Below are 23608 nucleotides of genomic sequence, written 5' to 3' on the forward strand. Positions count from 1 at the left end.
GGGTAGAAACGGCAAAACATTTCGACTTGTCTCATATTGTTTCGAGGCTGTTTCGACCATATCTGTTTCATTTCGATTTTGCTGTTTCGACCTCAAAACAGGTCGAAACATCATCGAAACAAAACTGGTGGCGAAATTTCGCACAGCTCTAGAATGTAGTGCTTTGCCCAAGAGTCTGAGGATGGAGTTAGGGGAAGAGTTAAGAGCAGAATTAGGCTCCCAACTGTCTTCTCCACACAAGACTCACCCCATCTACAGAACACTGTCTGTGCCAGCTGTAGGAACTAGTGTCATTCAGGAGAGGAGAGACCCATAATTAAGAGGCATTTCACTAGATGTAACAGCACCAACACTGGTCCTGACAGTCCCTGCTGGCTGCAGAGATTGTTCAGAGTCTTTCAAAGGACTTCCCAGAGGAAATTTGGGCATTGCCGAGCCGTGTTACAATATCAATCGATGCAAATGCAAGGCACAGTACTACAGTTATTTTATTCCACAGGTCATGGCAAGTATGGGAGCCAATACAGTCTTATATAGTATGTGGCACTGAGTACCTGTGCGCATATGCACATACATACATGCGTACCAGCATGCAAAGGAATAAATTCATAGTCTGATTGGTAGAAATGTCATGATGGTCACTACAGGCTACATTTTGCACTCCCCACATAATTTCATAAGGACAGTAGTGGTTACACCTAGATCCTCCTGCTTCAAAACTACAGAAATCTTCTTTCTGAAATAATAGAGAGGCAATGACAGGCAACTGAGCTGTGCCTCTATTTGCATCTAGGTGCATATCTGTACACACACATAACTAGAATTCAGCTACCATACCTGGGACCAGGTATGCCTAAAAATCTAGGCCCATTAAGATACCAAACTAAGCAGTAAGGTTTCCAAACAACTGTACCTGTTGGGTGCTGAGCTCTATTGAAAAACTGGCCCTGACTGCAAGTGTTGAGCAGCTGGAAACCATTAAAAAATCTGTCCCCTGGAGACTAGTCTTTGTATCCCACTTAAATTTCCCCAGCCCTCACTTCCTGCATTAAGCTCAGAATGCTGCACTGAGATGAGACGGGGAATTGCAATTCCTCTCTCTGCCCACACAAAGAGCTCCAGCCGTGCCCGCAGCCACATCCTGCTCTTCCTAGATCACTTTGCAATTATGGTTTCCCCTGAAATTCTTCTTCCAGGCTTCCCTATGTCCTTCATTTCCTGTCTGGATCAGAAAACCAAAGAGATATGAGCAAATGTCAGGGGACTTCTAGGCCCCAAACCCCTGCACTATTGCTCTGTACGGCCCAGAATGCCTGATTTCTTTGAGCACCTTTACAGTACCCCACAGCAGAGGGACAAGTCAGGCTCCTCCCTGACATGTTGCTTGCCCTCTCAAGGAGGTGCCCAATGGCCTGTTACCTAGCTAAGCATTAACATTTTATTACTAACAAGTATTTTGTGATACAGAGTTAAGTGGACAGCTTGAATTACCTGGTAACCCATGGGCAGTGCCACCCTAAGGAGTCTGGTTACCTGCTTACTCATGGGCACTGGCACCCAGAGGGGTCAAGTTACCTGGTTACCCACAGACACTGGCACCCAGAGGGGTCAGGTTACCTCATTACCCACAGGCATTGGCACCCAGAGGGGTCAGGTTACCTGGTTATCCACAGGTACTGGCACCCAGAGGGGTCAGGTTACCTGGTTACCTACAGGCATTAGCACCCAGAGAAGTCACTTTACCCAGTTACTCAAGGATATTTTGGTGTTGCAAAATAGAGAAGCTGCCATATCAGCCAAAGGGGTGGACACCTACAGCTGTTCGGTAGGGTAGCCTCGTGCCACCAGCAGGTGCCCAGGTACCTGAGTGCGGGGCTGTCTCCCTGCCACTCCATGCTTCTTTCCACACACAGCTCTGCAGGCTGCAGCCATAAGCACTTGTGACATTGCCCAGCACGTGGCAGAGACATTTAAACGTGTCGTGTCCGTTCACTCTGGGAATGGGAGGGGACAGTGATCTTGGCTCTGAATGCTTCCTGTAGAAGTCACTGGCGGGGAGGCAGCGAGGAAAAGAGAAAAGTTAGCAGCCTGCCTCTCCTGCCACCCCCCACCCAGTTCTTCAGTGCCCAGCACCCCCCTATGCACACATTCACACTCTCTCTTTGCACATGTCCCTTCAGGGAAACCTCATGTACAGCCATGGAGGTTCATTGCCAATGGCTCCTGTCTGCCTGGAAAACCTGCCATGGACCTTGGACAGGAGTGGGGAGCGGAGGTAGTCCGGAAGCAGCTGCGATTCATTCAGGGAGAGGGGTGGACAGGGGGCACTGCTAGATCACCAACTATTTTAACACCCGTCCCTCCTTGAAAACAAAATACCGCCCTACCTTCGAGACTCTCCACGCTCCCTGCAGCAGCAGGCTGGCTGGGTGAGCCCTGGTGTGGAGCGAACATTGACCTGCCCCAAGCAACAAACTTCATGAAAAACAAACTCTCTCCATGTAGGATTTAGCAGCTGGAGATTGGCATCTCAGCACGGAACAGCCCAGAAACTTTATGGATGGGGGGGAGGGGATGGGGGGGCGTGCCCGAGACACACAATCTAACTTGTAGCTCTTAAAGGCAGGAGGAATGAAACAAGATCCCTTGCCTGCCAAAAAGGGTTGTGCACAGTTTCTCTGTGGTGCCTACTCCCCCTCCCTCCCTCCCTCCCTCCAACCCCACTCCCTTCTTCCCTTCTCCGTGCCCCACTTCTAATCCGCTGGCCAAGAGTAATTGGACCACTAAAAGCAGCTTGGACAGGGGAGGGAGGAAGAGATTCTTTGGGGACGAGACCTTTGCTTGGAAGAGCCGAGTGGTCTCAGTATTAAATTATACTCCCCTCCACTCTCAGGTTCTCTGAACTTTCTAAGCCAGAAAACAAGGAGGCCTGGCTGTGGGTGCAGCCACAGGAAGAATGAGGAAGAAAGCAAGTCAGATTGGAAATGGAAATACATGACCAAATTCTGCCCCATTGAAAGCTACAGGCCTGAGTCTGCTGTCTCTGCCACCTGTGCTGCTGAACTGATTTAAGCGATTTCCTTCCTGATCTATACCAGGGAGGTGCATGCGGAGTGCACCAGGTGTAAATCTAGGCTGGATTTCACTCAAAGTCTTGACAGCAGTACCTGGCGCCATTTTGCCACCTCTCACACTGTGGCTGCTCCCTTTATTTCTGCTGGAGGATCTGATGGGATGGGTGGGACAAAACAGGGGGAGGACAAAAAGGGGTGAGCTTCAGATAAAGACCCTGATCATGTTTAAACCAGGGCTCTGGTGCTGTTTGGGTTTGACTGCGCCAAAAGTAAGTCAATAAATAGAAATCTCGCATGTTGATTTCACAAGTCCTTGGCGCCCATGGGGAAAGACGTTTGCTCCCCACTTTGGATCCAGCATGAGACCAAAACTCTTAAGGGCAGAACAGGCCCGGGGGGGGCGGAGGGTGTTCAAATATAAACACAAAAGCTAAATCTCAGCCCAGTGCAACACACTCTAAACATGTCAGCACCAAAGGAAATTGTATCAGATCCTCAGTTGGTTTCTAATCCCACCTGAAAAGGCAGTATGGTCTCATGGTTAGGTTTGTGTTGTTAGGACTCTAGGCTGCACCTACATATACACTTTCCTGCAGACTAGACTATTTAGCTGTGGAGTAAAGCATCACTATCTACACGTGCAACAGTATTAGGCCACAGTAAGCTAATTTACGCAGACATAAGATAGCACTGTTGGGGACAGTACTATCTTACAGTGGGATAATTTACTGCAATTAAACGCATGTGTGCATGCTGACTGTGGGCGTAAACTGTGCCCAGTCAGCCAGGAGCCAGACTCCTGCCTGCTGTCCAGCCACATGCACTTTCAGCACCCTCATGCCCCAACCAGGCCCTCTGCTGCCTGACGCTGCTACCCAGAAGCTGGGACTGGCCCCCTGTGCTCCCTGCCAGCCCAGGCTTACTTCACCCTGCCTCAAATTGTTGCTGTTCCAGGCACACATGTAGATGCTGCACCTGGGAGTACTTTACTCTGGCTCAAACTGCTCTGAAGTTTATTGCTTCTCATTAATTGCATATGTAGACATACCCTAAGAGAAAAGGGTTCTGCTCCCAGCTTTACCATTGACCTTAGGCACCATGCTTTCCTCACACCCTTTGTACATCCTTTGAATGCAGAGGCTAGATCCTATTCTACCTGTTAGGTACCACAATGGACTTAGGTGCCTAGGTGCAATCCTATTCCACCCTATTCAAGTTCCTGAAAATCCATGAGTACAAGGGTGGCCAACCTGTGGCACACATGTGATACATTGGATGCCCCAGCCTCCCTGTGTGGCATGAAGCAGATTAAGAAGGAGATAGTGGCAGATAGGGCAGGGAGCTGAAAGCAGAGCAGCATATCAGATGGGGGCCATAGGGCAGGAAGCAAAAAACCCAAAGCAATAAATTGATCGGGGAGTATAGGGCAGGGAGCAGAAAGTAGAGAAGAGGATCGAAGGGGATGCAGGAGAAGGGGATCAAAGTGGCACTCGGGGAGGGTGCAGGGCTAATTTGAGGCATGCCTGCCAAAACAGTGGGCCACCACTACGCTGTAGTAGGAGCCTGGGACCCCAGTAACGAGAGTGTCCTGAGCGTCTGCCGCATCTCCCGCCGCTACACCAAGCTGATGTGCCTGCCTCATGGTGTCCGACATGATCCACTGGTCCAATGACATCTACGTGGAGCACATCACAGGCCACCGCCAGTACACGGACCCCACCAGACAGATCATCACCGGACTGGACCCAGAGGGGACTGTCTGAACCCCCTCTCAACCTGATGGACTTCACTTTGAGAAGAATGTTCAGCAACAGACCACCCCGCTCCACCCGAAGAGGAGCCTCACGATGAGACTCTATATGGACTGAGAAACTTTCTTCAGCCTACTTCCTCCACCATTGCAGACCATTGTACGGGTTTGTGTGTATCTATATTCTTTCTCTTTCAGTGTCGCGAACCCCCCCCCTCCCCTTTCCCCCCCCTCCCCCAGTCCTGGACTTAGTAGGCTAACATTGTATTTTCTGTAACCTAGTTGTTTTCCCCTCCTCACCCCCATCCCTCTTATGTTAGTCCCTTGCTCGGGCAATCTGTATTTCCCTACTGGCTTTTGTCATCTTTTTGGATTCATACCTCTTAACATCTACTAATAAAATTCAGTCTGTTCTAGTTCTGATGCACTGTCATCTTAGCCATAATGATATGTCACAAGACAAAAGGGAGGAGGAGGAGGAAGAGAGGGAGGCAGATCCACCTGCTTCTTGTATTAATAGTTTATCAGGCACTTGAACAGGGTACAATAGGATCACACTTAGGCACCTAAGTCCACCTGGACAGTGTATAGATGGACTTGTATTTGGGCCTCAACTGTTCTGGGCAGAGACTTTAGATATGTACAGCACCAAGCTCAATGGACCCATGACCTTTTTTAGGGCCCCTCAGTGTTACTGAGAACAACACCAGTTGAGGATGTGGCTTATTATACACACTTTTTTAAAGTTGTGTTATTTCATATAGGAAAAAAGTCCCTACTTCCATATCTCTATTCCTGGGAACATTGGGTGCATGGTGAATATCAGTGTGCAGGGTAGGGCTGTTTTGTAAAATGTCAGCACAGATGGATGGGTGATGGGACATCTGTATCTCATTCAACATCTGTATGCCATCCCTTCTCATTATTTAGTTATTGTTTAAAGACACAAAAGGATAAAAGCTCCCTCAGGGTTCAGAAATGAACACACTCTTTGGAAATGCCAAGCTTCAAAGAAAGCAATGGTGGTGTTTTTGCTAATGCCCTGGTACAGTCAGAGAAGAAAAACTAGCCTTAAAAACAAAAGCTTCCCATTTTCAGAACAGCAAAACAGAAGGAAACATTTGAGATAGTATTGCCTGGATCATCTCAACCTACAAGGGACTGGGTGCATGCAAGAGGGCTATAAATATCAGGTTAGGAGTGTCTCACCATAATAAATGTCTGTTGTCCCAAAGAAATCAAGCTACAAGCTCTTATTCAGCAGAGCCTAGAGGTCCATTTCTGAAGCCCTGACTCACTTTCTAGTCAGTCTTTCTCAGACAAAACTCCCACTATGGTCCAGCAGCCTCAGGCTCCTTATTCCCTCTTTAAACTGTTTTGACTCAGTTGTTACTTTGCTCTGAGTTTTGCTTGAGGAAAGACTAAATGGAAACTCCAGTCCTTAATGCTGCGAATGAAGTGCTCATTACAGAGAGGTCAAGGTCAAAGGTCTCTAAGTCCAGTAGGCTGGCATGGGTAAGTCACAATGATTTCTGTAGCCAACAGCACACAAGGAAGTGATGTGCCTACCGTTATGTCTAGTTGCTTTTGATTCCCTAGCCTGAATGATCAAGTACCCAATTACAACAGGGACAGTTTTTGGCATAAGCCCTACGTAAGGATCAAACTCACACTCCTGGAGTTGCAGCAAGATGCCTCGAATGCTCTGCCACACCTCCTCCCTTTCCTACAGTGAGCTGAAGCATGATGAACAATGGTAAGTATCTACAGGCTTGGGTCCTACTTAAGGACCTTAGGAGGGTCGTATGCACATACAACTCTACTGAAATGCTGCCATCTATAGGGTGGAAAAGTGGCAGCCTGTTGCACAGCAAATGAGTGTAAACAGGAAGTATGGTTTTGTCCCAGGATGGCCTGCAAAGCCCATTGACTCAGAAAATGCTCCATGTGGTCTACAAAGACCATGCACCATTGAAAAGATCCCTCTTTCAAAGTCTGCATCTATAAGAATTACTCTGTATTTAGTGGACAAAACCCACTTTTCATATAACTTGACTGAGGCCTGCTGGTTCCAGTGGAAATATACCAGTAATGAATTTGGCCAAGTATTTGTAGGTAGAATTGACCTATCCAAGATCTGAAACCATGGCAGAAAGGGAACTAATTTTGACTCAAGAGAAAGCCACAAAGTTGTCTCCTCCTGCTGCAACCTTACTAGGAAAGGCACTAATCTACAGGGGTTCATCACACCTTCGTGGGACAGTGAGCATAGCATAGCAATGTGACACCAGAACAAGGTTGTGTTTTTATGCTGGGATGTCACACAGTGGCATGACTTCCTCCCATATGCATGTAGCATGTGTTGACAAAGGTATAAGATTTGATGAAAGCAAGGGCTTGCTTTGGGCATTTCACTAGAGTCTTTACTATACAGGCTCCTCCTCCTAAGTTAAAACTGGGCAAGGGAATGGAGCCACCACATCACTGAGCAAAAACTTAGCAGCAGTGGGAAGTCCACCAGGGACTTAGGTACTGCTTTCAGTTTTACATGGAAGGCATTCAGATGCTACGGTGATGGATGGCAATGTAAAAAACTGAGAAAGATAGCTACAAAGAATGACCCCATCTCTAGCAGGGCTAGAAATCTTCTCCTGAATGCCAAACAGAAGGGCAGGATACCAGAAGCTCTTTATCAGTACACAAAAATATATCAGTATTACCATCTTGACCCCTTTCATCCGAGGCTGTCCAAAAGCTTTACTGATATGAATCCAGTCTTTCAGTGCTCCCTCAGGAGGAGAGTGGGACAGGGAGTGGGAGCAAAGAGGAGCTCACTCTTGCAACTCTCACATCCCAAGTAGTAAAACAGACTCAGAAAGGGAGATGGGAGATGTAGTGACCTTGTTCAAGGTCTTGTGTAGAAGCAGCAAGGGAACCCAAGAATCCTGAATGCCTTCTCCCTGATCTCTACTAGACCCTTCCCACAAGAAGATCTGGGGACTGATGGCTTTTAATCAACCCTTTAGGTTACCTTTGAGAGGCTGAGGCAGATGCACAGCCTGTGTTCCTCGGCCATCCTGGCATCTGTACCTCAGCAACTAATGGGGCCTAGATCTGTGAGTTGCTGAGTACCCATGACTCCCATGGGCTTCAGTGAAGTTGAGGGCACTTGCCACCTTGCAGGGTCAGGTCATTCATTCTCCTGCCTCCAACAACCGCTTCTTCCCCTGCCCTCCCTTCCCAAAAAGCAGCTTGCACTTCAACTTCTCTGTGTCTACTTCCCTAGCTGTAAACTGAAGATGACGACTATTACTATCTCTGAACTGGAGTATCATGCAGGAGTCCCAGATCCAGATACAGGTACCCATGGGTTAGGTTAGGCACTGCACAAACATAATGCTGATCCTCCAGTGCTGGAGGCCAGGCAGGAATTACGGGTCTGAGTTACATCTATGTTGATGAGGAGCCCAGATGCTGACCGAAATGCCTATAAAGATGCACTCCTTCTCTTCTTGCTTCCCCTCAGGCGCTGACCTTTTTTTCCAGCTTTAGCTTACAGACAGATCTCCTAAACTCATACCTGCTAGTCACATGGCTGTGATTCCCCCCCTGCCCCTCCCCTGTTCCCGCTGCCAAAATCTGCATAAATATAGAAACCTTCTTACAGTCCCAAGCCTTGGCCTCGCACAGTCTGTCAGTTATAATCACAGCTGAGCTCTCCAAAGCTCCCCTCAATCATACTGATCCTGTACCCCTCTCCCTCCCCCTTCCCCTCTGGCTGGTTGCTAGCTAAAAATAGCTTGTTCCATTACAGAGGTTTACCTTGTGCCAAGCTCGTTTTCTCTCTTTCTCTATACATGACACAGGCACTCTTTCTCTCTCTCTCTACCTCCTCTTCTTCCTCTCCTCCTAGAAGCTGAATACAAATCAGAGGAGTAAATACTCCTCCATATATTTTAGCCTTGTCTACCATAGCAAATTTACAGACTTGGTATCAGCCACAAGGTGAACATGAATTTATACGGAAACCTTGGGAACCAACGTCTCCCTTGTTTGATTATAGATCAGGGATGGTGGCAGAAAGTGGGTCAAACATATGGCCCAGAGGTCAGATCCATGCTGTGGAGCTACTCCAGCTGGCTTGCTGGGCTACCAGTGGGCCAATGAATTGACGGGCATGGTTAGCAGTGGGCAGGATCTATCACAAAATTCAGTGCCCTGAGGCCCCAGTGGACATGTCTGTTGGCAGCCAGGAGCTGAGCAAGGACCGTGGCAACACATTTCTTTCTCATCCTGCAGCTGACTGGCCCATGCCTGCTTGCCCCACTGCCATTGCGTTGTCTGCTGCTGACCCATACCCCAAGCTGGATCTGGCCATCTGAATCCAGCCTGAGGCACAAGGTGAGGTTGATACCCCAGAGGTATGACATGGGCAAATTTCCCCACATGCACCTGTCACACCAGATGGTGTGTCTCAGCCCAGATCAGCAGCAGCCTTTTTCATATGGAAAAGGGAAGAGGTACCCATGGGCCAATCAGTCCCTGCCTTCTTGGCTGAGCTATTCAGAAAGCAAGCCAGTCGGTGTTAACTGTGGCCATATTGCTTCTGTGAGGTAGAAATCCCTGCTCAGAGGAAGACCCACCAAGCTCATTCTACAGAAATCACCCAAGAGCCCCCAGGTTATTTTAGATTTTGGTCATGATGATTGATCCACACTGGATGTGAGTTGGTTTATTAAATTCTTGGAGGGGCACAGAATTAAAACAAGATAAAATAAAACCTAGAAAGCCACCTACTTTGGGCAAGATTTCAGCAGTTCACATGCCAGTTGACAATAGGATCTTTAGCTGCATTAAGTAATGAACTAAACTCTGCTTTCAGTTATACTGGTGTAAATCTGAAGTGACTTCAGTGGAATCACTCTGGGTTTATACCATAAAAATCAAAGAGCAGAATCTGGCCCACTAAGTCTGAGAAACACATTGGTGTGGCCAGCTAGAAAGTAACCTTTTCTCTGTAGTAGGCTCACAGTCCACTCCATTGCTGTGGACAGAGTGTCGAGGGGCTGTATTGCAGCAATACTTGGCTCTGAGAGAGTTGCATCAATGGGGTGACAAAGGGTTTGTTATCTCACCAATAGTTACACTTATGGATGAAACACCAAGTGCATTATTTCTTGACTGGGGAGTGCCAACAGATCTTTGATCCTTATAAGCCTGATGTTTTAGGTAGCTTCATTTGTAACAAATATTTTGGACAATAACCTTTAGGCACCAGGGCTTCCCAATTTTATTCATCGCAGGCTCTTTTAAACTGGACAGTGCATGCCAAACTGAGCCAGGGCATCTATTCAGGTTTCTTCTTTAGGATGCCAAGTCACTTGAGGCAGCTGGTTTATTTTGACCCTTGCTGTACCTGTTAATATGCCCTGTACTATTGCAGGGATTTTGAGATGTCCATTGTACCAGCTATGTTAAATAAATATAATTCCAGGAGGACATGGAGTATGATGTCATTTGACCAGAATGAGATACTTTCATGGTTAGATTTAAAGTGCAAGCAGGATCCATGTGACTGTTTTCAATCTGGCTAATAAAGCCCTTTCCCTATAATCAGGGAAATATTACCCAATATCTCTTTAAAACTGAATTTCCCAAATCAGCGAGAATAACAACCTCTAGTTCTCAAACCCGCTTCATTCAACATCGTAGCCCAGACTTCTGTCACATGTGCTGAAGGAGTAACACCCTCGCTTGTTTTTGTAACAAGCTGCTATCCTCAGTGAGCATCAACTACTAGATAGAGAGGGGAATGTAGCGCACGTTTTGTAAGAGTGTCACATGGCATGGGTCCACCTTGTACATTCAAATTGAGCACTCAGCATGAACGCATGGTTTAGCTTCTATAATTGATGGACATGTTTTCAGAGGTCCATTTGAAAATACACTTCAATGTTCAAATCTCCAGCTGTGAACACCTTTGCATCGCAATGACACATCAGGCAGGATTCCTGCATTCTGCATAGACTCTTACCCTCCTCCCAGCTCTTATATGAGCCTGCTTTTATGCTCTCACTTCACAAAGACACCTTGGGTAAACGTTACCTTCTTTGGCCTCTCATGGTGGGACACGTGCTTCTCCTGAGTGGGTGATGCAGACTGGCTCCTTCTCCCAGAAATGAAGGAGCTACCTCCGGAGTGACGTGATGTCTTCTGAGAGCAGTGGGGATAGGAAGCAGAGATGGAAAACAGACAAAAAAGAAAGGAGAAACAGTGCCTATGAGGCTGGGGCTTCACCACTACTGCAAAATTAAGACTATGGGCATGTCTACAAGAGGTTACTGTGCAGTAAACCAATGCCCTAGTTCTTTGCATGTCTCCTGTGGGGACACTCTTAGTGTGCATAAGGGTGAGGTAGCTTACTTCACTTTCAAATACAACTATGCTCCCTCACACAAAGGTGCTTGGGGCATGTTAAGTGTGTCCACCTGGAGAATTAGTGCTGAGTAGGTACTGCAGTGTGCACTCACACTTACTCTTACTGCACACTAACTTCCCCATGGGGGGAAGCCCTCCCAGAGGCCGGACAGGCCATGGTATGGAGAATAGTGCACATTACCTTTTCACTAGAAAAAAGATTACAAATGCACATGATAATCTCTAGAGCCAACCCCCTGGGCATGCTGAATGGAGACAGGGGATTAACAAGCTTTCCCTTATATCCCCTTTCCTGCCCAACAGTTCTCCATCTGTTCAGACAGACAGTCTTTCTCCTCTCAGTTTCCCATTTTGAATCCCCCCCCGCCCAAAGTCCTGTTGTACATTTTTTCCTGTTTCCACAGCAATCAGGGTCAGAACAAACTGCATGGGGCACTGGGTCCCAATAACCATGTTTACTAAATACAAACAACATGAAAAGCCCAGTCACCCATGCCTGCTGCTGCTCTGACTGGTTTCCAAAGTGTAGAACACAGTGAGCGCTAGAGGACTCACAAACTTTTAAAAGGAGATGACTCAGTTCCTATATATTAAATGGCCAATGCACAAAGATGTGTATCAGGAAACAGGAGGGGCTAGACCCAGCCTGTGGGTGGAGCATTGTGAGAATGGTATAGATGAGGAGGCAAATTCTACCAGCAGCAATACTTTGACATAATTTACACCACCCTGGACTGCCACAAGGTTGGACACATCACAAGACAGACTCTGCTAGCCTCCCCTGAGCACTATTGTTTAGGTTCTAGCTCCAGACCCAAAGCCTGTGGTTTAAGCTCTTCCCTAAGCATGGTCAATACTCTTGGGTAGGGCAGCAGGTGAGGCAGGCCATGCTCAGATCCTTGTGAGGGGAGGTATTACTGTTTCTCTGTGCATCAACAAACAAGATATAGGACCATAGCTGTCCTGGGTAATCATGGGAAATAGCCAAGCAGAGAACACAATCTCTGGTTTGACTTTGGGGAGAGGGCTGAACACCTTACTCACTGAATGTGGCAGCTCTGATAAGCAGGAAGGGGACTGGGAAAAGCCAGCAAACAAAGGAGCCACTGAGAGGTAAAGGATGTAGTGAAAGGATCAGGTTTCCTCTTCAGCAGTGGTGGAGAGAAGGAGTATATGCAAATTGTGACAGTGCAGAAAAAGGAACCCTCTTCTGACTTTGTGCCCTGTGTCTAAGCAGAGAGGAGGGAGAGCTCCCTTCTCCTCACCCCACATCCCCCCTAAATACCAGGCAGCATCCTGGTTCTCCTTCCCCATTTTCCTGGGACTGTGTATGTCTGTGTGTGCTTATGTGCATCCATACATATATCACCACCAGATACACTGTCCTGCATCTCCTAGGTGGCTTTGTATAACCTCTGGGCTGCTGTGAAGGGCAAAAGTTAAGGCTGTGCTCCTATAGCCTGAAGGCTGCATTACAGCCCTGCACCCCCGCAGCACTCTGGTTACTATCCTTCCTGGTCCCAGAGCTGTGCTGCACATCAGGAGCAGTGTTGGGCTGCTTACATCAGCTCTAAGAGGTTTATGCATCTGGAAAATTTTCTCTTGGTCCCTTGAGGCTCATTTTCAGTCCCACCCAGAGTGGTGCACAGAGGCCTGAGCAGGAGGCCAGGATGAGGGATCTGTAGCTGCTTAAAAAAATTAAAGATGCTAATGAAATCATTGAATCTTGGAAAAGTAGAGCTGGAATGGACCTCAGGAGGTCACCCCGTCTAATCCCCTGCTTAAGGCAGTACCATTCCCATCTAAACTGCCGCATAGAAATGTTTGACCAATCTAGTCTTAAAACTGCACAAGCAACCCTCCTCCACAGTTATCAAGCATATTGCTCCAAAACATCATGGACACCTTAACTCGCCACAGGTAAAGCAGGGGTGCAAGGGCACTCGTCCATGTCTTGCCACTGCAAGGACAGGAAATCATTTTTGAAAAACACTTGAGAGCTCCAGGGAAGGGGATAATGTCCCCCACCAGGAAAGCAAAACCCTCTACAGTTGATGCCAATTTGACTGCAGGGTAAAATTCCTTCCTGATCCCCTATGTGGCAATTGGTCTGACTCTGGATGGAGAAGCAAGACCCTCTAGTCAGGAACCTCTAGGGTTTTTTTCAGTCCCAGCAGGCGCTTCAGCGCACTTTCATTAAAGTCCCCAGCCTTGGCTGCATCTGACACCCAATGTTTATGGAGAAGGTTAAATCTCCTCCCCATGACATAGTAGTGTAACTGAGGGGGACCACTGGGGCAACTGCCCTGGGTGCTACTTTTAGCAGTGGGGGAGAGGAGGGGAGAGCGCAAAAACAGCAGCCACTACAGCAGTGGCTGTACATGCCACTGTCAATGGCACCATGACAGCCAGTGTTTTCCTGTGCACAGCTGCTAACCCAGGCATGGAGCTGCCCTGCTGTACCTCTGCCCTGACACCTGTAGCAACAGGAGGGGAAAAAATTATTTTTAGCCTCATGTGGCAACCAGCACAACCCAGAATTATGGGGAAACCAAACACTTTCCACTCTACACTGCAACCTGCAGACCACAAACACAATTCCATGAATCCCAAACCCAAACTAGAGAGTCACAACTCCTTTTTCTGCCATCCCATTTCCTCCATAAACTTGTTCCAGCTCTTTAATTTCATTTCATAACCAAGCCAGCTGTTGAGCTATGCTTCATTCTCATGCTGCTGAGCATGATCCTCACCAGTTTCTGATGCATGTGTGAGGTCTCCTGAGCATCTAATGGTTGCCTTTCACAGCACACTTCAAGCACTGCTACTCCTAAATAATCCCTGACCAATGCTTATCTGATCTCTTCTTGAAAATGTCCAGTAAACGACATTCCACAACATCCCCAGGCAGTCTATTCCACTGCCTCATTGTTCTAACAGTGACAATATTTTCTCCTGATATCCAATCTAAATCTGTAATTTCAAGTCACTGCTATGCATCCTACTTTCTGCAGTAAGAGAGAAAAGGCATTCTCCCTCTTCTTTGTGGCAGCCTTGCAGATATCTGAAGATAGCTATTGTGTTCCTTCTTAATTACCTTTTTCACCAGCTGCATAAGCTTATTTCTCTCAACTTCCCCTCGTATGGCTTGCCTTCCAAAACCTTTGGCTTTTTGTCACCCACCTTTGGACCATCTCTAACTTCTCCACATCCTTTTTAAAATGCAGAGCCCAGAATTGCACACAGTACTTTAGATGAGACCTAACCGGAACTGACTAGAGCAGGGGTAGGCAACATTTTTTGGATGGAGTGATGAAAGAAACACAATGTCTACCTTGGAAGGTGCCAGAGTGCCAACATGCCAGAGCCCGGAGCAGCTGTTTGCAGCCTCCTGGCCTGCTGGATCAGCCTGGGCTCCATGGCTGGCAGCAGCTGCTTGGAGCCCGGGCTGGCGGTGGTATGCCGAGCAAAATGGCTTTGCGTGCCATGCTCAGCACGCGTGCTGGGGGTTGCTGACCCCTGGATTAGAGTGTCATTCCCAGGGGCACTATCATTCCCATGTCTTACACCTAATACTCCTGCTGACACAGCCCAAAACAACATTCACCTTTTTTACTGCTGCATCACACCGTGGAATCATGTTGAGTTTCTGATCCACTAAAGCCCTAAGATCTATCTCCACAGTACTGCCATCCAATCATGTCACTCATTCTATATCTCTGTTTTGGATTATTCTTCCCAAAGTATAACATTTTGCATTTGTCAGCATTGAACTTATCCTTTTGCTCTAGTCCAGCTATCCAAACTATCAGGGTCCTTCTGAATTCTAGTTCTGTCCTCCAGTGTCTTTGCAAAACTTTCCAGTTTTGTGCCATCTGCAAATTTGCTCAGGAAGCTCTCTATTCCAGCATCCAAATAATTATTAAACATGCTGAACAGCACCAGACCCTTGTGGGACTCCACTTGAAACCTCCTAACATTTTAATATGGATCCATGTATAATTACCCTTTCCTTACAACTGTTAAGCCAGTTGACTATCCACCTTGCAGTAGTTTTGTCTAGCCCACATTTAGTCTATTTGTTTATGAAAAGGTTGTATGGGACTCATTCAAATCCTTACTGAAATCCAAGTACACTGTGCCTACTTCATTCCTTTCATCTACCCAACTAGTTGCTTTGACAAAGAAGAAGATCAATTTTTTTGGCACAATTTGTTCTTGGCAAATCTATGCTTGTTGCTCATGAACAGCCTTTCCTCCTCTGGATGCTTATAAGTCAGCTTCTTTATAATTTGCTCCAGCACTTATCTAGTATTATGTTTGGCGAGCCAGTCCATAATTCTACAGGTCCTCATTTTTGCCTTTTTTTAAAAGAAAGGCACTATTTTGTCCCTTTTCCAAACCTCTGGAACCCCAGCTTTCTCCCATGACTTAGTAAATATAATGCCCAGGGCTCTGAGATCTCTTCTCCCAGCTCCCTCAGTACCTTGGGAAGAAGTTCATTAGGCTCTCCTGACCTGAATTCATTCAAAATGATCAAGAGCTCTCTGACATTCTCTTTCATATCATGACCCTCTCTCTATCCCCTTCCTTGCCTATATAGTTTTTCTTAGTTGACTGTCTGGCTTTCAGGGATAACAGCTACTCCTAGGCTCTGGCTAGCACTGTTGGCATTGAAGAACTGGGGATCAGATGGCACAGATTATGGTTCTCATCTATAAGTTTTGGGGATCTCTTTCATGCCCAGATCTCAGGAGGATGCAGGAGGAAGCCTTACCCCCTTTAACACAGGAGTAAGTACCTCTAGCAGGTCAGAAGGACTCACCATTTTATTGAAGTGATACTTGCAGTAGCCACAATATTTGACATTGTCAACCTCCAGGACTTCCTCTTCACACAAGAGGCCAGCCATCTGGGCACTGAAACACAAGCATCAGAAACCTCAGCCAGACTACATGCCTTGTCTTCTCAGACTTCATCAGGGGAACACGGGCCTGGGGTGCTTGGAGTACTCAGGGTAACCCTGCCTCTCTGATAAACAGTTTGCGTTAGATAGAGTTGAGAAAAAAAATTGTGGAAAAGTTTTCACCAAAATTTGACATTTTAGAAAAATTACACCCACACCAGAAAACTGGTCTAAAACAAATGCAAAAAAATTTAATTGAAATCTTTGAAATTTTCTAGCTGCTCCACCTGTGATTCTTGTTTTTAGCACAGGGCTAAGGAACTAGTAATTATTCCATGGGGACACATCTCCTGAGCAAGAACCCCATGCTGTCGCCAATACACAGCTGGGAATCCCAGCCTTCCTGTGATAAATAGCATTGTTTTTTGGCTTTGAGGGTGCACAAGGTACCAGACTTTAAAAATAACATCATTCACATTATGCTCTTGGATGTGCTGTGCTTGTGTAAGTACATTCCTAGGCTGTGAGCCAGCTGGTTTGTCCTTGGATTTCACCCAGTCCTAGAGACAACCCCACTGCTCACAACACCTGCCCTGGGAAGACCTCTGTCTGCAAGAGCTTGCCACCCCAAGGGAATTCCCTCCATGTCCAATGGATGGCAGAAGTATTCCACCCACATAAGATAAAGTCAGTGCAATTTGCCCAGCTCCTCTTGCAGTGGGCCTTTGTCTCCTGCCAAGGATAGCACCAAAGTTGTGCTAGTGAAAACAGTAGCCGGGGGTGTCGTTGAGGAAATGCTGTAAGGGACTCACCAGGTGACGTGGAAGGCTTGCCGGCAGCCATGTCGATTGCAGGTCATGCAGGCCCCAGAGGCTGCTTTGCTCTCCCTGCCCTGTTCTTCACAGATATAGCAGGTCTGCAAAAAGGAAGTGGTGAGCTGTGAGTTTACTCCAATGGGGCCACACAGCGGGCAGCCAGAGGTAGGCTCTCCTCATGCCCCACAAACTAATCTGCATGCAGCAAAGCAGCACATCACTTATTGTGAGGCTAGAACTTGGTTTATTTCAGTTTTCAATTCAGCCTCAGCCCCACAGACCTTCATAACATCCAGGTCAAAGATAGCTTCATTCCCCACCCTCAGCATACATGCACACTTCTCCATGACACCTACTCTTATACTGCAGGAGGCAGATGAAACTTCATTCCTACGGGCCCACAAAATAGGGGGCAGGCATGGGCCAATTCATTCTCTTCCTCCCTCCAATACCACGTGGTTCAAACCAAAGTGGGGGCACCCTGTCTAAGAATCTATATGTATCACAAGGCGGGATGTTCTCTTTGGAAGGATGAGTTGGGTGTAATGGGAATCCAAGGACATACACAAGTGGCCCAGTCGTGTAAGCCAGAGAGGAGATCAGGGTAACTTGTAAGAAAAGGACTCCACTTTTTCATGTCTCTCTAAAGGAAACAATATACCTCGATATAAACCTCAAATGTGCCAGAAATAGTGGGAAGATGAGAAGACAGGAAGGTCATCAGTGGGTAAGGGGATGGCATTTGGGGTGGAGGGAAAAAGAGCCAGCCTCACCTTGTTGAAGCGGTCATGGGGCACGTACTGCAGGACAATTGGCTCCATGGTCAGCACATTGGCAAACTGCACCTCAGGGATGTACAAAGCACAGACGACATGGGCCCAGCCTGGGGAGATGAATGGGATGGTGAGATAAAAATCACAGCAGGTAGTCAGAAAATGTGTAGACCCAAGCAGAACAGTAGATGGGTGCTAGGATGGACTCAAGGATAGAGGGCATAGGCAGGGAAGGGAAAGGATTTAATCACATGCTAGGCCTGAAACACTGATTCTCATAATTTTATTGGAAACTCAGATCCTATGATGATAGTCGCTAGCCAGCCAGCCAGACACCACATTTAGATTTTAAATAAGGAGGGGTAAAGATTTCTGGGAAAAGAAGATTTTTAAATGTGAACAAACAAATAACTCAGGATCTGACCCAGCCAGAGCCATGAGTTTCCAGGGAGAAGGATCACTCTCAGTAAAATACTGATGGGACAGGTTTGGAGGAAAGTCCCTTACTATAATTATCAGGCTGCTATGGGAGCCTGGTAGAAGGCTCTATTTCAGCAACTCCACATTGATTAAGGTCTGAATGAATTGGGAAACACAGAACTTTCCAAACCAGATGCAGAATTTCCATTTAGGGCCCATGTGGGGGTGGGACTCTTGGTAGGAGACAGCAAAGTTTCACCTGAGTGGATGAAACAACTCTGTTATTACAGAATGATCTTACAGCAATGTCAGTAGCATGGCTGCAATGATGACCAGTAACATGCTTATAACAGTATCTGCACAGGCCAAACCAAACCACATAATAACATGCTTGGAATGAGACTATCACGAATGAGACTACTTCGACTACCTAGACATCTCATAGGAAGCGCACTCAGCCAAATCCAAACGGTCACAAAGCTTCCTCATGTGCATGGATGAGCTCTATCTGACTCAAGAAGTCTATGGACTGACAAGAGGCAAAGCGCTGCTCAACCTGGTACTGGCAATGGGGGATGATCTAGTCAGCGACCTAACAATTGAAGGGAAGCTGGGAGACAGTGACCATGAGCCAATCACTTTCACTATCCACCGTAAAGCTGGCAAGTCAGTCAGCGATGCTGAAGTCCTTGACTTCAGGAAAGCTGAATTTGACAAGCTCAGGAGACTTGTTGGTGAGGCCCTAAGGGACAATGACCCAAAGGGAAGGGGAGTTCAGGATGAGTAGTTGCTCCTCAAAGGAGTGATCCTGAAAGCACAAGCAATGTCTATCCCATCTTGGAGGAAAGGCAGCAAAAGGGCACAGCAGCCCCCTTGGCTCTGCAGGGAACTTATGGACCTCCTGCATCTAAAAAGAAAGTCCTGTAGAGGATGGAAGACTGGAACCACCTCAAAGGAGGAGTACTCTGCACTGGTCTGGACCTGTAGGGAGTGAACCAGGAAATCCAAGGCTGCGACTGAACTCCAACTGGCTACACATATCAAAGACAATAAAAAGTCCTTTTTTAAATATGTTGGGAGACGGTGGAAAAGCAAGTAACATTGGACCCCTGCTAAACCAAATGGGACAACTGACAAACAATGCCCAGGAAAAAGCCAACCTGCTTAATGGGTATTTTGCATCAGTTTTTCACTAGCCCCAAGGGACCGCCCTGCTCAGTACGGTAAAGGATGGCCAGGGTGAAGGAGAATTGTTACCCTACATCAGCGTTGACCATGTGAAGGAACATCTTGAGAGACTGGACACCTTTAAGTCAGCTGGCCCTGACAGTTGACACCACAGGGTACTTAAGGAGCTGGCAGGCATCATAGCTCAGCCACTGTCACGGATCTTTGAGAGCTCCTGGTGCTCAGGTGAAGTGCCCAAAGATTGGAAAAGGGCGATGTGGTGCCTGTCTTCAAGAAAGGGAGGAAAGTAGATCCGGGGAACTACAGACCCATCAGCCTGACCTATATCCCAGGGAAGATCTTGGAAAAAATTATCAAAGAGACCATTCTTGACAAGATGGCTGATGGCAACATCCTGAGGGATAGCCAGCATGGGTTTGTTGTGGGTAGGTCTTACCTGACCAATCTTACCTTCTTCTATGACCAGGTGACATATCACCTGGACAAGGGAGAAGAGATTGACGTCATATATCTTGATTTTAAAAAAGCCTTCGATCTGCTGTCCCATGATCTCTTCATGGAAAAACTGGCCAACTGCGGCCTTGGCTACATCACAGCCCGATGGCTGGGGAACTGGCTCTGAGGTTGGACCCAAAGAGTGGTAATAGATGGAAGTAAATCATCGTGGTGCACCATGACTAGTGGGGCCCCCATCCTTGGGCCTATACTCGTTAACGTCTTTATTAATGATGTAGACATTGGCATTAGAAGCAGACTGGCCAAGTTTGCTGATGACACCAAACTTTGAGGTAGAGTGTCCACACCTGAGGACAGGATGGTGATCCAGGCCGACCTAAACAGGCTCAGAAAATAGGTGGATGAAAACCTGATGATGTTCAACACCAAAAAATGCAAGGTACTCCATCTTGGGAAAAAACCCTGCAGCATGCTTATAGGCTTGGCAGTGCTATGCTTGCTAGCACCACAGCCGAAAGGGACTTGGGGGTCATGATTGACCACAAGATGAATATGAGCCACCAATGCAACGTCGCAGCTGGTAAAGCGAGCAAAACTCTGGTTTGCATCCATAGATGCTTCTCAAGCAAATCTCAGGATGTCATCCTCCCGCTGTACTTAGCCTTGGTGAGGCCGCAGCTGGAGTACTGCATCCAGTTCTGGGCTCCACAATTTAAAAAGGATGTTGAGAAGCTTGAGAGTCCAGAGGAGAGCCACATGCATGATCAGAGGGCAGGAGAACAGGCCTCATGATGAGAGGCTGAGCGCCATGGGACTTTTAAGCCTGGAAAAGCGCAGGCTTGGGGGGGACCTGGTGGCTGCCTATAAGTATATAAGGCATGTTCACCAGGATCTGGGGGAATGACTATTCACCAGAGCACCCCAAGGGATGACAAGGTCAAACAGTCACAAACTCCTCCAAGACCGTTTCAAGCTGGACATAAGGAAGAACTTTACTGTTTGAGCCCCAAAGGCCTGGAACAGACTGCCTCCAGAGGTGATGCAAGCACCTACTCTGGACTCCTTTAAGAGACATTTGGGTGTTTATCTTGCTGGGATCCTTTGCCCCAGCTGACTTCCTGCCCCTGGGGCAGGGGGCTAGACTCGATCTTCCGAGGTCCTTTCCAACCCTAATGTCTACGAAATCCATGAAAGTTATTATAATAAGATCCCCCAACATAGAACTCTGGCTGTTGCAGTCAAGCCCTTAGCATTGTGGCAGGGCAGTTAGTTTTAACAAGCTCTAACTGGTGCTCCTACAACCTGCAGTGTCCTTTCTCTGCAGCTCAGGGGCTCTCATGAGCTTCCTTTCTAAACTGGAAACACATTAAAGCAAAGCTCCCCCACTTTGACCTGACTCCACATATGTTGGGGTGAGTGAAGGACTGCGCAATGGATGAAAGCACAAGAGCACTGCAATAAAATTAAGAAGTTTTGGAAAGCTGGTGATCAAACTGTAGAACTGATTGCACTACTGGCTGCAAGCTGTAGTAACTAAAACCAAGTTGCAAGGCAGCAAGAGCTGGTGAGAGAGGAGAAAAACGCAGCAGAGTGAAACAGCTTTCTCTGGTGCAGGGCTCTTGGCTTCTCTTTTTCTCTCACTCTGAGGTTTACAAAGACCAGCGCAGGCACTACCCAACCTTACTGATTTGCATCAGCCGGAGCTATCATTGTTAATCCAGTTTGTTAAGGACTAGCTGTGTCTGGGGCAAGACCTACTCTCCCCATGCTTTGGACAGGTCAGCTCTGGGACTGGCACTGACCCTCCTGCCAGATGTCTCTGCTGCCAGAATGAACAGCTGTTTGCTTGGTTTCTGTTCCTTTGTTACTGTCATTGCCTTTTCCCAGCCTTGATTTTCTCATGGCTTCTGCAGCCCAAAGCTCAGGGCAGTGAATTTCCCCAGGAGACTCTGAACCGGCAGTTCAAAGGGCACTGAGATGTGGATAATGTGTTCTAGAGATGCTTATGAGTTGCAGGATCTCAGTCCAGTTCCTAGAGGACAAATGTCCAGGTTGGACCACCATCAGAACAGCCACTAATAATATCCAGATATTATTCAACTACTTTACAAAGGATATCTTATCTCAAACAGCTTTACAAAGGTCATCTTCCCCATTTTATAGGTGGAGAAACTAAGTGCTCAAGGTCATGCAGTAGCCCAATGGCAGAGCTTAGAACAGAGCTCCAGATCTCCAATATCACTAGCCAGGTCTCTATCTACCCCTGCTTTCCTAAGACCCTTTCCTATCCATAGAGATCTTCCTGTCTCACCATCAGCTGGCTACCTTGCCAGAAGTCTCAGGACAGAAAGTGAGGACTATATAGCTTGCAGAGAATAAACTCCCCTCTTAACTCTACTGGGCAGCCCTTCTCTCCAGTACAATATTGAGACCTTGTATTTTGGAACTCACCATCACACCGTGCAAAAGAATAGCTTAGTAAGTTGTGTGTTTATTTATATGAACAATAGCACCCTCTCCAGTGACAGCAGCTAGGACAAAGCTTATGAAAGCAAACCCTCACGCTTAAGGTTCAATACCAGCCTGAGGTTAAGAAAATAAATATCTAGGCAACAGAATTACACTTAAAAAATAATACAAGATGAGGTGTTGTGGGAAAGGGAAGAAGTCTCTCTTGTTCTTCTGGAGGACCAGCCATTGCCATGAACAATGGATACAGTAATTTCTGTTCCCTTATTCTGGAACAGTTGCTGCTGTAATCCTAGCAAGCAAGTCACGAATGAACAGGCTGCTTGCTCTAGGCAGGGGTGCTTACCTCCATTGTCAGTCCGTTTTAGGGCTCCATCTTTGTGAGGACACAGCTCACATCTCTTGAAATCAAGCAGAAACAACAATGTTAGAATGATTCTCAGGAACAGAGGCTGGAAACAGAAGTTATCTCATTTAGTGCACAGCTGCATTACAGGAATAGTGTTTTTTTAGTTCTTTCTGGGAGATAGAGGGAGGAAAGGACAGAAAATGGTAAGGGTGAGGAGGCTACTCCACAGCAGAGCCAGATACTATTGTGTCTGCACTACCACTGCTGCAGTTACACTCAGGAAGTCCCTTAAACCATTAGGATTAGGACCCAGATGCCCAATTGATGTCAATGAGTGAGGTTCTAGTTGACTTCAGGAGTCCTATGGTGATTTATACTGAGGATTTAGGCTGAGGATTTAACTCACGGTCACTTTTCTTCTGCCTCAGCTATGATAACATGGTTGGCAGAAAAAAGATAGCACAGATGATACGGTCTTTTTTGGTTGTTGGTCCAACCTCAGTCAGTAGTCATCACAAGTTATTTCTTGGTGGGCCATGTGAAATGAATTTGGTTGCTCCCAGCTCAAAGGCATGCAAAACCATCCACAGAGAACAATTCATTCAAATAATTTTGCTCCTTTTTCTATTCATGAATTATCACAAATTATTTGTATAAATATAACGGCTGTTATGATGCTATTTCCCAGCTGCACATTACTTGCGAAACGCTCTCAGCAGTCATTGCTTTGAGCATTTTCACTGGTTAAATTCATGCCTGAGTAGAAAGCCAACGTGTCACTCAATTCCCACTGGGCTGAAGTTATACACACATCATCCCTTTTGTGCTAGAATTTCGTTCTAGTTCCAGTACATCAGCATGACCAACTCATGCTTTGTCTTGCTTTGTTTTTATCAGGAGCATCCTGAGATATGGTGTCTATCTTAATGCCCCACCTTTTGGAGTCAGAGGATTATATGTATTTATTGTT

At 46.9% G+C, this 23608-nt stretch overlaps 1 protein-coding gene across 8 annotated transcripts in view; it reads right to left on the reverse strand.

The window, feature by feature from the left end:
* The window catches only part of MLLT6 (MLLT6, PHD finger containing), a 99562-nt gene that overhangs the window by 64298 nt on the left and 11656 nt on the right, over positions 1 to 23608 (reverse strand). For 5 of the 8 annotated variants that reach the window (XR_003091674.1, XM_025191127.1, XM_025191126.1 and 2 more), the window contains exons 3-7: positions 22636 to 22690; positions 17757 to 17866; positions 16981 to 17084; positions 16088 to 16181; positions 10930 to 11037 (exon numbers count right to left, since the gene is read on the reverse strand). Coding sequence is in view for 7 of the 8 variants with exons in the window: in XM_025191126.1 (XP_025046911.1) it covers positions 10930 to 11037; positions 16088 to 16181; positions 16981 to 17084; positions 17757 to 17866; positions 22636 to 22690 (471 nt within the window). In the remaining variant the exon portion in view is untranslated. Of the gene's footprint in view, positions 1 to 1863; positions 2313 to 2387; positions 2630 to 10929; positions 11038 to 16087; positions 16182 to 16980; positions 17085 to 17756; positions 17867 to 22635; positions 22691 to 23608 lie in introns of those variants that run through there. The other 3 variants (XM_025191125.1, XM_025191130.1, XM_025191128.1) reach the window with 3 other exon arrangements.

This window comes from Alligator sinensis, unplaced genomic scaffold (genome assembly GCF_000455745.1).
Source record: "Alligator sinensis unplaced genomic scaffold, ASM45574v1 scaffold1261_1, whole genome shotgun sequence".
NCBI classification, from domain to species: Eukaryota; Metazoa; Chordata; order Crocodylia; family Alligatoridae; genus Alligator; species Alligator sinensis.